Source organism: Nannobrachium achirus (assembly GCF_963921795.1).
Source record: "Nannobrachium achirus genome assembly, chromosome: 10".
NCBI classification, from domain to species: Eukaryota; Metazoa; Chordata; class Actinopteri; order Myctophiformes; family Myctophidae; genus Nannobrachium; species Nannobrachium achirus.
In genome coordinates this window covers 45,920,283-45,940,306 of record NC_137819.1, presented here as the reverse complement: position 1 = coordinate 45,940,306, position 20,024 = coordinate 45,920,283, and the positions used below count along the sequence as shown (strand labels likewise).

Here is a 20,024-nt window from a genome sequence, read left to right as displayed (position 1 = left end):
TGTATGCTGATAAAAAACTATTGAGGAGGATATAGTGTAGATTGGATTATCATTGTAAAATGTGTCAAAAGATATGCTGTCTATATAATGACTTAACTGTTTGTTATTTGCTTTACCATCTGTGCTTTATGTTACAGTATAGGCTTCAAGGTAAATATTGAGATACTTTTAACTGAGTTCAATATATAGTATAAAGTCTTTGACATGCTGGCAAACTGTCACTGCTGTGTGTGTGTGTGTGTGTGTGTGTGTGTGTGTGTGTGTGTGTGTGTGTGTGTGTGTGTGTGTGTGTGTGTGTGTGTGTGCGCGTGCGCGTGCGTGTGTGTGTGTGTGTGTGCGTGCGTGAATCCAAGAATATAAATACTAAAAAAGTTATATCTCTTTCCCATTGTCTCTGCTCTCTCAATTCATTGCTAATTGTTAAGAAAATGCCGGGAATAGCACATAATGTGAAAATGAGTGTGGCATACATGAGGAGTCGTATTTATGTCATGTCTCATCAGCCAATAATTCAGCATAAAATACATATTGACCGTTTAACCTAACATAACATACCGGTATACAGTGACAAAAAACACCCCAAGGAGTGGGAGCTAAATTATTATTATTATTAATCTTCACCCGGGCATTTGGCCTGGCAGAGATAACAAAAAACAAAACTGATACAGTAGATGGGTTTGTCCTGGCCACAGATTGTATTGAGAATAGAGAACCAAAACATGTATTAACCATGCATGGAAGACCACAAGCAGGCCTACAGGCTACAGTGCACACTACCTCTGTATTATTTTTTCCAGACTGTCCTGGACAACTTCCATGTTCTTGGCAGTTGGAGGAGCATGCATGTGGCTTGACATTCCAGGGAACAATTCAGAAATAAGTTGTAAGTAGTACACAGACATACTTGGCTACAGTCAAGGCATATACTTCAGCCTTTAGCTACACTAAAGGCTGTAAATACTGTAACTACTGTACTTAATAACTAAGTAGTGTACAATTGTGAGGTAATTAAAATGAGTATTTCCATTTTTGATATTGGCTAATTGATTCTTCTACTCCACTACATACCGGTATCAGAGACAAATATTGTGCTTTTTACTCAACTAATTTTGAAAAACAAGTTCCCTTTTTTTAGATTTAAATTATATTACAAAACATATATTAACCGATTAAGCCCAATTTTATTTTTAAGAAAAAAGTGAACTCTGAGAATATTCTCTCAGAAGGCCAAAGAAATGTTTAATTGATGCAGTGAGAGAGGACATGCAAGTGGCAGAAGTGACAGAGGAAGACACAGAATATAGAACCAGATGGAAACAGACTGTTGTGGTGACCACAAAGAAGAAGTTGTTTACACTTTTGGGAAGTAAAGTAACTACATTTACTCAAGCACTAGTACCATTTTGAGGTGGGCTATTTTTACTTTACGGAAGTATTTCCAAATTTCTGTACTTTTACTTCACTACATCTCAGAGGCAAATATTGTACTCCACTACAATTATTTGTGCATAATGAGTACTTTCTACTTTTGGTACTTTCAGTACATTTTGATGCCAATACCTTTGTACTTTTACTCCAGTACATTCTGGACTTTTACTTGTAACAGTGTAGCCTCGTAAACCAGGCTCCTCCTGGAATGGATTTGCTTCCTAGAAAGCAAATGAAATGTAGATTTCCGGAGGATCTGGTTTACGAGGCTAGTAACAGTGTATTTATGCATTGCAGTACTGATACTTTCACTTCATTAAAAAATGTGAGTAGTTTCCATATTTTACAGTCTATGGTAGTTTCCCACCACTGCTTTTGGGCGTGGCCAGTGGGCACATAATCTTTCTGAAGAAGTTCACACTTTTGGGGCATGGGCTTGAGGTGTGAGGAGACGTCAGACCCAAATGATGTATCTGAAACGCTGAGGAGACACATCCGTTTCCTTTTGCTGCGTGTTGTTAAAGGTGTTACAGAGTACAGTGCCTTACTGCTATTTCTCTGCTTTTTGAGCTGACATTATTTTGGAAGCACACGACAACTCTGAATTGCTGATTAGCTCAATTGTGGTAAGTTTATTTTTGTGAATCCTTTATTTGTGTCTTTATATATATGCATATCTATACATTTTCAAGACATCTATGTGTATACAGTATAGAATAAATTTGACTTTTCATTGGTTCAATGTTTTTTTTAACCAACACACATATGTAATGGGTGTTCAATAGCACTGATTTATGAAAAATAGAGGGCTAAATGGAGTTAGATGGTTTGGCAGACAGTGTAAGGAATAAGGATGCAATGGAGTTAGATGGTTTGGCCGAAGCACTTTTTACTACTCTTTATTGATTCAATATTTGTTTAACCAACACACAGATATAAAGGGTGTTCAATAGCACTGATTTATGAAAAAGAAAAGAAAAAAAGAAAACCTAAAACCTGAAAAATGGAGTTTGATTGATTGATTGAAGTATTTATTAGAAGTATTGCATAGGAAAAGGTACAGTTTCATGACAGTACAGTTCACTGATACAAGGTCAACTAAAAGGAAACTCAGGTAAGACAAAGCTTATTTCCGTTGAGATCCTTCGCTTTAACTCATATAACATTGAATGACAGACGGATAGAACACAGTACTATGCAGTAGATATCTTCAGCAAAAAAAGGAAGCACTTGTAAACAGAAGAACAAAAAAAAACAGTGCAAAAAGTATTTTCAATAGAGTGGTGAGGGTGAGTTTAGGCCAGGTTTAATAGTTACCAGTTAACTGGTTTCTGCTGGACAGCTACGATATAAGACTTTGGAGGGATTGTTTTAAAACATCACAGAATCAGTGTTTGTTGAGTAATCTCCCACTTCATACTATGGATGAATACTATACTGTATTTAAATATTGAAGAATGTTTCACACATAATATAAAAGTATCGCCACGAAAAAAAAAAAAAAAAAAAAAAGAATCTAGCAATGAAAACTGAGCTGCCTGAAGTGTACGAAGTGTGGATTGTGGTGAGTTCAGAGTTCTAAGAACCCCCTATGAGTGTGTGTGTGTGTGTGTGTGTGTGTGTGTGTGTGTGTGTGTGTGTGTGTGTGTGTGTGTGTGTGTGTGTGTGTGTGTGTGTGTGTGTGTGTGTGTGTGTGGTTGTGTGTGAGAGGGGGAGGGGGAGGGGGAGGGGGTGCTTAACCACTTCCCTCGTTGGTATTTAAGAGTGTCTTTAGGGTTGTTACCTACTGTATGGTGTTGTGCTGCACCAATTTGCACACAAACATATACCCACACACACACACAAGCACACATGCACGTACACACACACACACTCACTCATACACACGCAGGGGTTTCTCTAGAAGTAGAACTCTGAAGAACAAACTTCAAACTAACAACAGCAAAAGGGGACTTTTAAAAAAAGAAAAAGAATGCTGTAAATCTGTATACACTGTGGTCACATCTGTGTCTATCTAATTTGAGATCAAAGTGAATCTAGTCAAGTAATTATTTAGTATGAAAACTTGCAGCTCGTCTGTCACACCTGACACCTCATGCTCCATATATGGGGCATGACGTCCTCGTCCCTTTTATGCCCGTGTATGGAGATCTCTGATGTCAAACTCATTTACCGCTATTTAAAATGTCAACTTTCGGGATTGTCTGCCACGTTGTCCTTACCTTTTAATGTGGGTCCGTGCGTGCACATCACGCACGATCTGTGCACGGTGACGGATCATGCACCAGGCGTGTGTACACCCGATCACAGCTTTCAAAGAAAAAGATCCCGTTGACGCTTCCATCACTGAGCTCCATATACTGTTTACATGATAGCTAACGGTAGCTGCGCTTTGGTTCCGACCCCGACTGGATATGATACGGAAATTAGACCGGAAGCACTTTTTCGCGGGTGATTAGAGCCCGATTTGCGATAAACAGCGATTATACTTTTAAATGTTTTATAGCGATAAAAACATATAGAATTCTCGGGTTTACCGGGCCTGGCGGAGAGGAACATATAGGGTTTTTCTCTGGATTATCGGGTGAGGCAGTAAATGAGTTAAGCCCATATCTGGGAATGCCCATATATGAACATATTGTGTCAGTCTCATGTGGTCTCAGTCATCTCCATATTTGAGAAAATATGGCCACATTTTGGCCACATTTTGTCCAACTTAAACAACCAACAAGATCTCTGCATTTTTGGTCAAAGTTGATCCCTTGCCAAAGCGCCAGCGCTCGCCCAGCAGTCTGCTGTCACCCAGGCGGATGCATGCACGCGCCCATGTGCACGTGCCCATGTGCACGCGCCCATGTGCGAGATGCAAGGTCGCTTAGGGCATCTTACTAGTTCGATTTACTTTTCGTCCCTGCCTTACCCATTATCCCTAAACTTCTTTGCCCTTTTTTACAACTTTGAAAAAACATTTTTAAATATTTCAAATAGCTGATCTACAAGCTCACAACGTGTCAATGCAGGCTATATAAAAAAGGTCAAAGACGTTTAGGGATAAGGAGTAATGCATGGACAGATAGAGTGTTTTGCCAGTCGTTTTAACTGTGTAAAAGCCATTGATTGATTAAGAGCCTTATTTGGAACAAGCGACGCCTGGATTTACATGTGTGATTCTATCGTGGTTGGCTAAGATTGACTTCTAAAGCTTGCAGTGCAGGTGTGGTCTTTTATGAACAAAATGCCTCAAATCATGAAAGAAACATTTCCACTTTTTATTGACATTCCTGACCTGGCAGAGACCTGTGCTTGGAAGAGCACTTTTATAGTTTTTCTTTCTTTTTTGAGCTGTGCAAACCGCTTCCCACGTTTGACCTATATCGAATCTCTGCGGTTAAGAGTTACCTTATAGTGACACCCACGCACGCACGCATGGACGCACGCACGCGCACGCACGCACGCACGCACGCACGCACACACACACACACACACACACACACACACACACACACACACACACACACTACCTTTATTGAACTATATTTACTTCTTTTGAATTGGAATCCTGAATTATTTTTGTTAATTTTTTAATTGGAATCCTGAAATGTAACATTTTGATTTCATTTCAAATGCATTTAGTATGTTAACTTAAGTTAAGTTAACTAAGAACTTAAATACAAATATGTTGGACATAAAAAAGACTAAGATTTTAATAATAGTCATTCAACTACTAATATAGTATTTAAAACAGGTCAGGCGTGTGCATGTTTGGAATTGGAACAGCTGAAATCAATAATATATCAGTATTCCGATATTAACCTGGGGGCCACATTAACTGAAGGTGGGGGCCGCATGTGGCCCACGGGCCGCCATTTGCCCATGTATGATCTAGAGAAAAGAAAAGATGAGTGTTAAAATATTTTCATTTACTGCTTTCTATCATTTTAGCAATTTTACCGATTTTTATTTGAGTGGGTGGGGGCATGCGTACAAGTAGCTATTTATGTATTTTTAGACACAATAAAGCCGGCGATTTCTTTATTACTAATTACTGTAGGCCTACATCCTCCTAATAAGTCACAATATCCGATGAAAGTCCAGGGGGTATCTTTGGAAAGTGGGAGGTGCATTGACTCTACACAGTAGGCTATACTGTGTATGGCTCGAGCCTATATGGATATGGTCAGCTTCAGGTCAACTCCCACATTAAATGAAAGCATTTTAACACTCATCTTTTCTTTGCTCTAAGTATACCTAAAACATAAACCCTTGTCATAATTTTTATTCTCTGCCATCCATCTACAGTTTCCCCACTTGAGACGATGTCAACGTTTTCCAAGTTAACTGCCAAGCTCGTCCGCCAGATCGACCCAGACGGCAGTCTCATCCACGTCTCGCGTATTAATGACGCAGACAAGCTGGTTCCCATGGCGATTGTCGTCAGGCAAGGTCGACGCTATTGGTGGCAGAGGCCAAAGTACAAGTACCAGCCCCACGACTTCACTCTCAGTGACATATTCCTGGGTGAAACACCTTTAAATGCAGGTAGGACTACCGTAGGCTACATCCTACTGATCTTTTGCAACTGTATAGATCTGTGTTATAACTTTAAGAACTATTGTTAATTGACCAGTATTGATAGGCTACTTGATGCCTGATGATCAGGGGTGTCTACTGTCTAACCAAATTCTGGTCCCTGGTTACTTTACGAGAAATATTGAAAAATAGCAGATAGACAAGCTCACAGCGCGGCACCGAGTGCCGCGCTGTGAGCTTGTAGATCTGCTATTTTTGAAAAATCGTAAAAATTTGTGCAAGTCTTGGAATATCTCAAATCCTTCCAAGGTCTTTTGAAAAACCTGTTTCTATATCAGTGGTGCTCAAACGTTTTCATGTGAAGGTCCCCCAAAATTATATGTATTTGGCCACAGACCCCCATCTCAAAATATTTAGTTCCAGGGACCCCCCAGAAGCAAAATTTGAGTTACAAATGTTCGTTTAAAAAATACATATATTCAAAGTTTTTCCACACATTTTCATAACTTTCAAAAATAACAGCTTTACTTTCACTATGTGCTGCACTGTGAGCTTGTATATCTGCTATTTTTCAATAGCTAAAGTATAAAATAATTAAGGCCCCTCCACCTTGGGCCCTAGTAACTCAGTCCCACCCCCCCCCCCCCTTGTGACGCCCCTACTGATATTCTGTTACTAGATGTTTCTGAGATGGACATCCTGTCATACCAGGGGAGTTTTGGGGAGGTTTTCAGCGGGCACCTGGGGGCCAACGTCGGCGTGGCCAGTGCCCAGCTGGACGGGCAGATCACTAGCCGGCTGCAATCAGATCTCGGCAAGCTCAAGAAACAGAAAGTGGACGCAAAGAAGCTGCGCCGTGACTCCAAGAACAGGTTAGAGTCACAGTAAATGTTGCTTTGTTGTTTTATATACACACACACGCAAGGTGTAAAATAACTAAGTATCCTACATTTAGTTATGTGTACTTAAGTACAATTTCCAGGTATCTGTATTTTACTTGAATATTTCCAATTTCCAATACTTTTACTTCTACTCCACTACATCTCGGATCCAAATATTGTACTTTTACTCCACTACATTTATTTGAAAGTTTTAGTTACTAGCTTAGTTACTTTGCAGATATCCACCTGTTTCCGCGGGAGTTTACTGGAGATTATTTGGACCACACTTCCGGTTTAACAGCAGACATACAAGCTCACGTCGCGTCGCAGATGCAGCCCTTTGTGAGCTTGTAAACACTCGGCTGCGGCGCCGGAAGCTCGGTACAACGTCTGCGCAATGCACTATGGGGCGTTGGAAACCCGTGGATAGATTATAATATTAAAAAACATACATAAACCACTTAAGCCATATTTTATACCTTGGCTATTTAAAACTAGCCGATCGATCAACGTGTTGCATCGCGGCGCGTTGTGAGCTTATAGATCTGCTATTTTCAAAGATGTTGTACTTTTACTTTTGGTACATTTTGATGCATACATTTTTTTTTCCGGACTCTTACTTGTAACAGAGTATTTCTATATTGGATTAGGGTGCACACACAACAAAATACCTATGAGAGTGGAATCCCCATTCCGCCAATGTATTTCAATGAGAATGGAGCAGTTTCATGCCAGTAGAGGATTTCTGCAAAAAAGAAAAAACGCTCCATTCTCATTGAAATGCATTGGCGGAATGCGGATTCCACTCTCATAGGTATTTTGGTGTGTGTGCACCCTTATTGAGACTTTTACTTAATAGTCAGGGACCCAGTACCTGTTAGTGGGAGAGGACCTGTGATGTTCTGCCATACTTTTTATTTCTGTTTTATCTATTAGTTTGGTCATTAAGGTCCACAGAATGACAGGCCTGCTCTGCTAGAAACATCGCGAAAAAAAGTTATGGCCATTCACTGTCCCATCGACTTCACTATACAGGAAAAGAATACAAAAAAATAAATGTGCTTTAAGTAGCATGTGAGGGGTCAAACTAGGGGTTCTTCATGATTCTGAATCCATTGCAAGCATTTGTTTTGCATGAAAAACATTCCTTGGGCTAGATTTTTGCCCCCCAGAATTGTAAAAAGTGATGAGTCATCAAAAAATCTTCACTTTTCACAGTTTGGGGGGGCCGATATTTTGCCCTAGGAATGCTTTTCATGCAAAACAAATGCTTGCAATGGATTCAGAATCATGAAGAACCCCTCACATGCTACTTAAAGCACATTTATTTTTATTTTTTTATATTTTTATTTTCCTGTAGAGTGAAGTCAATGGGACAGTGAATATACAAATGGCCATAACTTTTTTTCGCGATGTTTCCGGCAGAGCAGGCCTGTCATTCTGTGGACCTTAATGACCAAACTAATAGATAAAACAGAAATAAAAAGTACGGCAAGACATCACAGGTATCACCCCTATTCCTTGAGCTTTTGGACTTGTGGGTCCCTGACTATAAGTAAAATGTGTGAGTACTTTTTCCCACACTGCAGGTCGGTGAACTTGCAACATCAGCTGGTGCGGCGGCTGAAACGCGGACATGTCCTGGCCTTGCTGACGGAGAGAATCGTCACCACCAGCACCTGCGTGGTTGAACAGCGCAGCTGTAAAGGCTTCCTGGGGAAGATGGCCAACACCGTGTCGGTGAGCATGGAGCCTGAGTGTGCGAAAGTCTCGTTCAAAGATTAAACCTTGTTGTCACGTCAGAGGTTTGACAAAAGTAGGCAACATTCACTGTTATTCAAGCTTCCAACAGTTGCATTTTCAAGAAAGGCTTAAGAACATCACCATACCAGCTGTGATGGACATTTTCATCATTTTCACACAGACATGTAAAATAAGTGATCAATATTTGTTGTACTCACACATGTCTGCATTAACCACTGAGCCACAAAGAAACAAAAGCCATTGTATTGAGCCATCTATAAACTCACAACACATTACATAATGAAATGTTGAGAGATTGTAGATCTTAAAAACATTTCAGAAATATTTCTAATTATGTATTTATTTATTTATTTGGCCTATAACGACATGCCCAAACTGGGGGATGCCAGGGTTAAATTCGGAAGAAAACCATAAGACTGCCAGGAGGCTAAAGGGGAACACACACCGGACGCGGAGGCGGCGTGGAAGCGACGCGTCAAAACATACAGCCCCATTATTTTCAACTAGAAGCTGGGTTTGGGCGGCCCAGCGTCTAGTCGGCAACCTGGCCAACTCGGGAACGATGTAAATAGGGAATGAATGCCCCGCCCTTTAATGCAAACCCCATTATACCTGTTGTCATAGGACCCGTTTTGACCATCTGTTTGCCTGTGTCCATTTATGCCCATATATGGAGATATCTGTATCTGTCTGTCTGTCGGCGTCCATTTTATGTCCATATATGGAGATCACTGCAGATATAGTTCTGGGTCCATTTTATGCCCATATATGCCCATATATGGAGATATCTGTCTATTTGCGTCCATTTTATGCCCATATATGGAGATCTCTGTATCTGTCTGTCTGTGTCCCTTTATGCCTGTATATGGAGATATCTGTTTATCTGTGTCCATTTTATGCCCATATATGAGATCTCTGTCGCTTTTTGTTTGTTTCTTCTTTAAGCAGAATACACAGCCTGCTTAAATCTGCATCATTCAAGTCATCCTCCCAGTCCCACGCTTTGTTGCTTGTCTTATGTTTGTCTTTGTCTCTTTTATTTTATTTTTTGGAGCGGACCCCATGAATGCCCCACCCCTTAATGCAAACCCCAAAATACCTGTTGTCATAGGACACGTTTTGACCATCTGTTTGCCTTTGTCCCCACCCTTTAATGCAAACCCCAATATACCTGTTGTCATAGGACCCGTTTTGACCATCTGTTTGCCTTTGTCCCCTTATGCCCATATGGAGATGGAGATCTCTGCACACACAGTACCGGTTGCGGAAAACTCTGATGTCAGACATCAGCTCCGCATTCGGGCATTCATTTTATGCCCATATCTGGAGAACGCGCGTGCCAGTGGGAAGAACGGTTCTCGAGATACACGGAATACATACATACATACACATTCGCAGAGATTTTTTGTTGACTCATGTGGCGTGATGTCAGAGCCTTTTATGAAGTGATGTCACAATGAGTCAGCGCTTGCGCAGATTTCCTCCGGAACAGCTTGATGTCAACAATCAGCTCCGCATAAGGAGATTCCGAACGTTTTGCGCCGGTTCGGAAAAAACGTGCGTCGGGTCGGGTCGAGGCCCGGCACTGCACTCCGCGCCGCGGCGGGGAACGTGCGTGCCGAATCTGAAGCCGGTGGGACGAACGGTTCTCGAGATACGCGGATTACATACACACAGACAGACAGAGATTTGTCGCATTTATAGATAGATGAACTAACCCACATCGGCGCCGTCAGACGCGCGCAGCCGCGGGTCTGCCGCACCGCCTGCTGCGCCGATACGCCGCTGTTCTATTTTTCCAGCTTTGCCGCGCGGTGAACATGTTCTCCCATGGTTCTCCCCACCGGGGGAAATGGATGTGCTATGGCAGCGCGGCGCATCCAGTTGGGGTTACCGCGCGGCATTTAACGTGCGTCGATACCGCGACGCGACGCTGCGCAGCCGCCCGCGGCCAGTGTGTGCTCCCCTTTAGACAGGCATTAAATGTGGCATGGTGAAAGTCTATTCTGTATTTGGGATTTCATTAATTGGGATCAGTACAGTGCTTCAGTCGCACATTACATGAGCCACGGCCATTTAGGTGCAGAGGTGAGTGGGTGTCATATGGTTATTGTAGAGATTGCTGGCTTTTCAGAGGACAGTTGAGGTCAGGAGGAGATCAAGTTCTACCAGTTCTACCTTACCAATCCAAAACACATTTTTGGTATGGTAGCTGTCCAGCTGCAGGAACCAATGGGACCGAGATCCGAGCTGTGAGGCTGAGTGTGTACACCTCTCGCTTGCCATGCCTACCTGAACTAGCATGATGCATCATTATGGTATTAGCACTAGAAGACTTTGAATAGTGGATGTTGGATATGTGAACATGCATGTTCTGTAACATTTGTGATGGTGGATGCTTTGATTGTGCACAAAATTAATGTTCAGTTTGTGTGTGTGTGTGTGTGTGTGTGTGTGTGTGTGTGTGTGTGTGTGTGTGTGTGTGTGTGTGTGTGTGTGTGTGTGTGTGTGTGTGTGTGCGTGCGTGTGCGTGTGCGTGTGTGCCTGTGCATGTCTGTTCTCAGGTTTGTGTGAAGATTAAGAACAATGTTCAGAAGGCCAGTCTGGAGTCCATTGAGATCCCTCCCGGCACAGTAATCGCCTACAGCCTTCTGGAACTAGAGATCAACAAGGAAAATGGCGACTTTGGTTAGTGTGTCTGTGTGTGTGTGTGTGTGCGTGTGTGTGTGTGTGTGTGTGTGTGTGTGTGTGTGTGTGTGTGTGTGTGTGTGTGTGTGTGTGTGTGTGTGTGTGTGTGTGCTTGCATGATCCCAGTGAGCCATAGTCGGCTATTAGATGTCTGTCTAAAGTCGGGTTATAACTGGTCAAAAAGTGAATGTTTATAGCTAAAGTAAATATAGATTTGCGACACAGTTAACCCAGATTGCAGACATTACTCCCCATACCCCATTGAATGGTAAGGCTTCTGCATTGGCTGTTGTCTCGGGCACCCCGCCCACCTCTTACAGACCCAGGTTACTGGAATTACTCCCAAAACCCCATTTAGTGGTATTGGAGGCCGGGGTTACAGACTTTTTTCTCAAAACTCCATTTAATGGTTTGTCTCTGTACAGTATTGCCTATATCAGTGCACATACGGAAGGAGCCAACCAGTGCTCGAGCAACTGCCTGTTTGCTTTAGAAATTGTCCTTGTTTATCTATCCAGATAATCTTCCTGGGGTCCATATAAGTGTGGCGGAGAGAGTCGCAGCCCCATCCTGAAGCCTCAAAAGTCTAGTATCTGCTCTCGTTCCATAGGGATATCCCTTTGGAGTAATGGTTAAGATATTGGACTTTCATGCGGGAGACCCGGGTTCGAAGCCGGGTGGGGAGGTTTGGATCACCTCCGTTACATTGGTGCCCTGACCCGGATCCGGGCTTCCCCGTAGGAGGAGGTCAAAGGGGGGTGAGTGTGGTGGAGAGAGTCGCAGCCCCAGCCTGAAGCCTCACAAGTCTAGTATCTGCTCTCGTTCCATAGGGATATCCCTTTGGAGTAATGGTTAAGATATTGGACTTTCATGCGGGAGACCCGGGTTCGAAGCATAAAAGATAAGATACATAAAAATATAAAAACATATACAGTTGCTGCCCACCCTGCTCTCATTCAATACAATGTCTGTAGGTTGTTGCTTTGTTTGCTCATCCTGATAAGTCTGAAAACGTTTTAGTTGAGCATGGCAGTCTCCCTGTTTCTTGTTTAAACCAGAGTATAAAAGGCACGAAAATATTAAATTATGTTGTCAGCACTCGCTATGCAACAATTTTAAAAACACGCAGCAGAAAAAGGAAATGTTAACGTTTCTCAGACATATTTGGGTGTGAAGTGTGGTTTACATTATACTGTAGGTGATTATGCAAGTAACACTCAAAAGTGTGAACTTGCCACTGTAGGTTTTGTTGACAGGCTTTTTAACAGACTAAACTGTCAAAATCAGTAGTGCTCATCTATGAATCATTATCATTCATTTTAATATTTTATAATTGTATTCAGCCACAGCCAAGAGGTATCCCTGATTTTAATCTCTGGGAGTTCTGGCAAGAACTTCAAGCCACATTCACCCCTGGTTTTGAGGGGCCAACAAAAAAATGTTTGCGTGGGGCCACCAGAATCCTAGAACCGGCCCTGGATCTCTAGGAAGTGCCCATAAAAGGTGTTGCCCAGATCGATGCAGTAAAACACAAATTGGCCTGTTATAGCGCCACTATGAGGCTGATTTGAAAGATTTATAGAGATTAATATTAAGTCATCACTGATGATACGTCCCAGTTGCATCCTTGTGATGTTTTTTTTTTCATTATTAGTTCTATTTATAGTGGCTCATAGGAATAGACTATGTGACAACCAGGAATAGTTTGGTGACCACCGGAGACTCGGTTGACGGCCGGAATTTAGACGGCACCCGGGAGCAGGTTGGGTTAGCGCCCCAGCCTGTGTCTTCCGTGAGGAAGAAGCCCAACAAATCCACGGTCAGGCCTTTAGGAGGGCCATTCAACTGCAGCAGCTGAATGTAATGTTTGGATTGGGGTCTGGTGCAACGCACAGGTTCTGAACCTGGTGAGAGCAGGAGAGGACCTGGTGAGACGTAGGAGGAGCCCGGCCAGGAGTCAACCCATAGAGCCTAGTTCTTCCACGCGCCAGAATAGTACCCCCAATCCCGGCAGAGTAGTTCCGGTGCAGCACATTGAGTGACCCTGTCTTTCCCTAATAGGACTGATCGTGGATAGCTACTGGGACGTAAGTCGGGACTTGATCAACCCCGGCTGGGTCACCTGGGCGAGGGTGTATGATGTTGCGAGACCCGAAACACCCGTCGACCCCAGGCTACATCACTGATGATGCGTCCTTGTTGCATCCTTGTGATGTTTTTTTTTTCGATCCTAGCCAAAAGAAAAAAAAGTCAGTGAGTGACCATAATTATAATGTATCAAGATGGATAGAGCCTGCACACCGAGGTATAAAGTACAACAAATACTTTCTTTATTTGGACAACGTTTCGATCTTGTTGATATTCATCAGGTCATGATCATACACACAAAAGCTCTGTCTTTATTGCAGGAAGTCCCCATTGTTGGCCACCCCCACTTGTTCCACCACAGGTGTGACACATTTCCCCTGAGTGCACTCCAATAAAGCATTGCAGCGGAAGTGGTTTCCACTTCTTCTTCTTTCGTGTATCATCATCCTTGATGATTGGTTGGTGACATTTTATTTCACAAGATTTCTTGTTACTTAGGGGAGGCCAGGGATCCGGATGGCTGTCGTCATCTCCCCCTTGCTGACGTCGGCCTAGTCAGGGTTTGAACCACTCACCTTCCGCATGAAGGGCATATACCGGTATGCACTAACCACTACACCAACAAAAATCCCTCGCTCATTTTCCCCATAGACTTTTACAAAAAATATTTATAACAATTATGTTAACCCTAGGGGGACTGCCCATAAGTCCGAAGGTTCATTAGTCCGAATTTAGTTAGGGTTACTGAGGTTAGGCATAGTATTCTTAACAAATTCGGACTAATGAACCTTCGGACTAATGAACCTTCGGACCAATGCCATGGCACCTGGCCATCCAGGATCTCAGTGAGTCATGACCATAAAAGCTTTGATCCTCTATACAAACATATTTAATATGCAATTATTTGATATACTAAATACCCTTTGTTTAGCGATCTTCAAAAGATTTGTTTCACAGAAAAAAGGTTTCATGGTCATGATTCACTGACATCCTGGATGGCTTGGTTCTAGGCTTAACATAATTGTTATAAATATTTTCGTGAAAGTCTATGAGGAAATGAACAGGAGATTTTTGAGTGGCACCAGTAAACCACACCCACTGCTCTATATGAACCCATTTGACATCACGCTCTGGCTTCACTGTGATGTCACACTAACAGAATCCCTTTCGTGAGTTCCCTGATGTCATCAATATTAAGCCCATATCTAACAGGACTTCATATGGGAATGCCCATATATGGAGGCCATATTGGCCACATACCACACTAACAGAATCCATATGGCCAAGACAGCCCATCTGTGTGGCTTGTTCTACAGACAGGGATCTCCATGTAATCTCCATAACTGAGTAAGCATGTTTGGGCTCTCACAGCATATCTCAATATACAGTAATGGATCTCCATATATGGGTACCAGCCTACCAGGGGTCTCCATATATGGTTAACTGGTCCGATATACCGTACATCCCTGCCCAGATGGCCAAGACATGGCACAACCTCGCTTGTCGCCCTGAGGCTCTTGCTATTAAACTGTTATTATAGTGCAAGCATATTATTACATTGCATGTACGTGACCATAGAATGCTTTATAATGCAACATGATTATTTTTGCGACCAAAGGTCGCATTTACCCTGAGAAATCTTGTAGCTTGTCTGTCTGTCTGTCTGACTGTCTGTATGTACAGGAAGTGATGTCACGTGATGTCAGTGAGTCACAGTGATGTGGTACAGAATGACTCATATATGGGCATAAAAAGGATGTCACGTGACATCACTTCCTGTACTGACAGTCAGACAAGCTACGAGATTTCTCAGGGTATAAAAGTCCATATATAGTCATTCCCAGAAAAAGAAAAAAACCTTTTATGCCCATACATGGAGATTTCTGATGTCATAAATCCCAGGCCGAAAATTAGAATGTTAGGGTACCCCCTTACGCCCATATATGGAGATCCACAGGCATCAAACGAAGGCCCTAACTCACCAAGGCCCTGCTTGGCATTACTAATTAACATACGTTTTATGCTCATATATGGAGATTCCTATATTGTCAATATTAAGGACATTATTAACAGTTCTACTGCCAGATGTATTATTTATTTATTGGGACTGGTGCCAGCAAAAAGCAGCTTACCTTTGCGATGTTATAGAAAATTATCTATTGATTATTCCCAAACTAATTCTTTTTACAATGGACGCTCATATGTGTACTTTAGCCAAGCTGGCGGCAGAGGACAGCCTTATGCAAAGAATGAATGTGAATTGGGCCACTCTGCTTGCCATCCATTCAGAGTATAGAAATGCATTTTCTAGATCAGATCCACAGAAAACAGCCAGGAAGTGATTTGGGACTCCATTATTGCTTACGTGCGGTGGATTTTGAGAGCAGCGTTACGGGAGATGTTTACTGTACACGGCGGGGGGGGGGGGGGGGGGGGGGGGGGGGTTTCTGCAATTCCTTCCCATTGAATGGGGTGATTCATAATAGATTGGGTGCACATGCTCAGTGGGATGTGTGCGTGCATGCGCGTGCCATGCGTGCGTGTGTGCGTGCGTGTGTGTGTGTGTGTGTGTGTGTGTGTGTGTGTGTGTGTGTGTGTGTGTGAGAATCGCAACTTTTCTGAAATCTCAAGTGCAGCGGGCCCCGGTCGGATGCAGTGGGTGCTGCTATTAGATGGCCCTCGCTGCTGTTTGTAGCCTTTCACAAAGTTACATAGGAGGCATGACTGTCCTTTTATTTATTCTGTTGGTCATGAATTCTCGTTTATGTTTATCTTTATATGGTACTACTGTACATGTGCATCCTATACTGTATGCGTCTGTGAATGTGTGCATATACGTGTCTGTGAATGTGTGCATATCCAGGCCTATGCTATGTGTATGTGAATGTGTTCGTATCTACAGTATGTGTATGTGAGTCTGTGCTTCTGTGTGCCTGTTATGTGTATGTTAACATGTGTGTTTATGTGGGTTTGTGTGTGTATTTTTCTCAGAGATAGGCCTGCATGATGATGACATTGAGTCTGACTGCTTCTTTGAAAAGGATGGACAGATTCCAGACAAAACACCTGGTGCGTGTCCACTCACTCACTCACTCACTCACTCACTCACTGATAGACCATATTCTCTTGGTGGCCATTTCATGGTAGTATTGTTAAATGACTCCTGATTTATCAGAAGAGGCACTAGTCTTTCAATGCATTTTATATTGTAGTACTTCACAACGAACTGAACTACTTATGAATGGCTGTGTATTTGTGTGCGTGGTGGTCCTTGCTTCATTTATGGCCTCCAGTCTAAAAGTCTAGCGGAATGGAAACTCTCAAAAGATCAGCAAACCTTGACTCAGATACAATATTTAATGATAATAGAAAGATTTTGTCACAGCGCTGTAACAGTCACACAACATACAGATACATCCTCCTACGCCAGTAAAGCACACAGATAAACTGACTTTCTCTACCCAGACGGTCAGTTCATAATTGGCTAAAGGAAAACAATAATATATTTGATCTTCTCTCCTGAGCTAAAACATTATCTCCTCTGCACAGCCATTAAACAAAGGGGCCACTGACTTGCTGGCAGCTGTGACCTACCAACCTTAATTACTCCCTGCATCCTGGGCTTATCAGCAACTGTGTTTGAGGCTCATGCTCTCAACTCTCTACTTCAAACTAGCAACACAGAGTTACAGACTATTCACTGCTAGGCAATATAATATAATAATATACATTTGTGTATGGGGCAAGCGAAACAACCTTGCACGTTTTGTTTCCTTTTCCCCCCTTCTGGATTTATGACATACTGTAGGTGGTGTTGAAAAAAGGGAAGGCGTTGAATAATGCAAACGTATAATTTATTTAGGCTTATCTAAAGTACAGTATAATATGTGTGAGAATGTATTTCCAAGGTCCAAAATACACTTTGGCCTATACGTTTTGTAATTTCTTTGTGTACTTGAAATTATCTTTTAACTTTTTATCTTGCTGCAGAAGATGTTGAATGATGCAAAAGGTTAAATGTATTAATAACGACGTCATCTTTGAATCCACAGAGTTACAAAACCCGCAAGTATATCTGTCTCCGCTGGCAGAGCTTCCCCAGGAGAGTCGTTCTGCTCTGTTCCAGATGCTCTGTGAAGTGATGAAGGACAGAGATGCTCTCTCGGATGTAGAGGATACTGTGAGTAGTATAGTAAAAGTCCTGTCTATTTCTGTAGTTCCATCAACATCTGTCTGTCCACCTGTCTGTCAGTGTCACTGTCACTTGTCTCTCAGTTAACCTGTCTATCTTTTTTGTCTTTCTTTAAGTTGGAGGAGTGGTGCACTGGTGATGCATCAGTCTGTCACAGCAACTCTGCAAGTCGCCCCCTAGTGGCGGAAGAAATTACCTCTGGGAACTCTGATTGCTCTGCAAGTGCCATATTGGACATGCTCAGGCCCTACCTACTCAGAACCCACACAGACTGTCACATTAAGAGTGATGGGCCTGGGAGCGCTGTCACCCCAGGGAGCCCGCTGACCGCTGTTCATCTATTGGTCAGCGCCATGGAAGGTTAGAGTTAGAAATGACATAAACACGAAGACAGGACTCACACACTTAATTAAATGTAATATAAGTGAGCCTGGGGAGTCCTATCTTCCTATTAATTTCCACTCAAAAGGGTTTTACTCTTTGAGCTTGTAAGGCTTTATTGAAAGCAGCTGACCTCAGTCCAACTTTCATGCAAATCATTTGGTATCTAAGTGTTTTTACACTTCAACTTCTGCATATTTACATTCACGTAGTCTTACTTCTGTATCGCATATTTTTTGTAGCATTACCAGACGAAGCACTGAACCAGCTGAGTGAGAGCACTCCTGATGTTCTGGAGGCCTTCAATACCCTGGTCAGTCTAACACTGTCTGTCTGTCTGTCTGTCTGTCTGTCTGTCTGTCTGTCTGTCTGTCTGTCTGTCTGTCTGTCTGTCTGTCGGTTTGTCTATCTGTCAGTCTGTCTATAAGAGTGTATATAATCTGTGGAAGTTACTGATTGGTCTCTTTGTCTATCTTTTTTGCTTGGTCTGTCATATCCTTCCCACAGTTGAACATGTTAGATCTAAAGGATCAGAAGGAGAGCTGCTCTCCTCTTCCCCTGGAGTCGCTGCCCCTCCCCCTACAGGATGACAAGGCTTTCGATTGGATGCAACAGCTGCTCATCACATGCAATGTGAACTTCAGGAGTGAGGCTGGAGGGCTGTCAGCAGAGAGAGAAAGTAATGCAGGAGTGCTGCCACTGGTCCTGTGTATCACAGTACAAGGCCTGTCTTATCTGTGTGATCAGCAGAACTAAATAAGTTGTGTTGGTGTGCGCGTGTCGAGCACGTGCTTGCAGCCCACATGCATGCATGAACGTGTGCCTGCTGCATTCACATGTATATTTTCTACCCATTCAGGCCGGGAACACATTTTGCTGTTTGGGAGGGGCTTACAGAAGTTACAGTACATGTACAGTATGTAGCAACATATTTGTTTTGTAGGCTAATTTCTGATTTAGCCCTATTCTATAGGTTAGGCCTAAATGGGTTAAAGATTGTCAAGATTAATGGACTTAAAAGCTAAAATGATAATCCTTATGATACATTTTTTTTTTATTATTATATTTAACTGACTTGCTATAACAGTGAAGATCATTATTTGTTTTGTTGTATAAATGTTTAACTACCTAACCAAAGCTAATTCTTATATATATATATATATATATATATATATATATATATATATATATATATATATATTTATTATATATTTTTTTAAGATCATTTATGAATAGGCTATATTAGATAGATCATCTGAAATAGCTTGTTGTGTGCCTTTGATTTGTAATGTAACATGACCTGGATTTTTATACAATAAATAAAATATGACACACTGCTACTTGCTCCCACTGGATCACCTCCTAAACTTTGAAACACGAGGTTTGGCATTCCATATGCACAGTGTGCAATAATCACCTACAGTAGTCACATCCATAATATTCCTTTCTACAAATTGATAATAGTTGTTAGATAGCCATAGAATATGTTGAATCATTATTGGACAATGTGTCACCTGTCAAAGGTTTGCAGCGGTATACAGGTGATGTGATGACCCAGTTTAATTATGGTGAATTGCATTCAATGCATTTCTGGTATGTGGTATGGGGACTTGTCAGTTTATCTTGTACCCACAACGCACCAGAAATGTTAGATATCTTTTGACTCTCTCTCCATATCTCTCCTGTCCACTGACTGATCTCTTACTTCCTACATTCCACAAGGAGGAGATACCTATCCTGACATGGACAGGTTCACACAAGCATAAAGGGTCAAAACACAGGAGCTGTGTAAACCTAGTCTCGCGTAGCCAGACAACTATTCCACAATCTCCGAATGCTATATAGTATGCATGGGAGCATTTGCCCAAATCGCGGAGGCAACAGTCTGGCCTCGCGAGACTAGTGTAAACCTACCTTATAAATTAAAGTGTGTGTGTGTGTGTGTGTGCTGTGTGCAATGCATTCGTGTGTGACGTGCATGCGTGTAATATACTGAAAACATACAATAACTAGAAGAAGTGCTCTTCCGAGCACAGGTGTCTCCACCAGCCACGCCGCGTCCTGGTGGTGCT

The 20,024-nt window shown here is 42.3% G+C and overlaps 1 protein-coding gene across 1 annotated transcript; it reads left to right on the top strand.

Moving 5' to 3' along the window:
* Window positions 1–5,744: 5,744 nt before the first annotated feature.
* LOC308293088 (gasdermin-E-like) lies at window positions 5,745–18,708 on the top strand (the record flags this gene model as incomplete). The annotated part of the gene is made up of 8 exons (XM_080735518.1): window positions 5,745–5,967; window positions 6,638–6,830; window positions 8,429–8,579; window positions 11,168–11,291; window positions 17,432–17,559; window positions 17,688–17,931; window positions 18,195–18,265; window positions 18,460–18,708. 8 exons carry the CDS (start codon window positions 5,745–5,747, stop codon window positions 18,706–18,708), a joined length of 1,383 nt encoding a protein of 460 aa, XP_080591644.1.
* Between the last annotated feature and the right edge of the window lie 1,316 nt (window positions 18,709–20,024).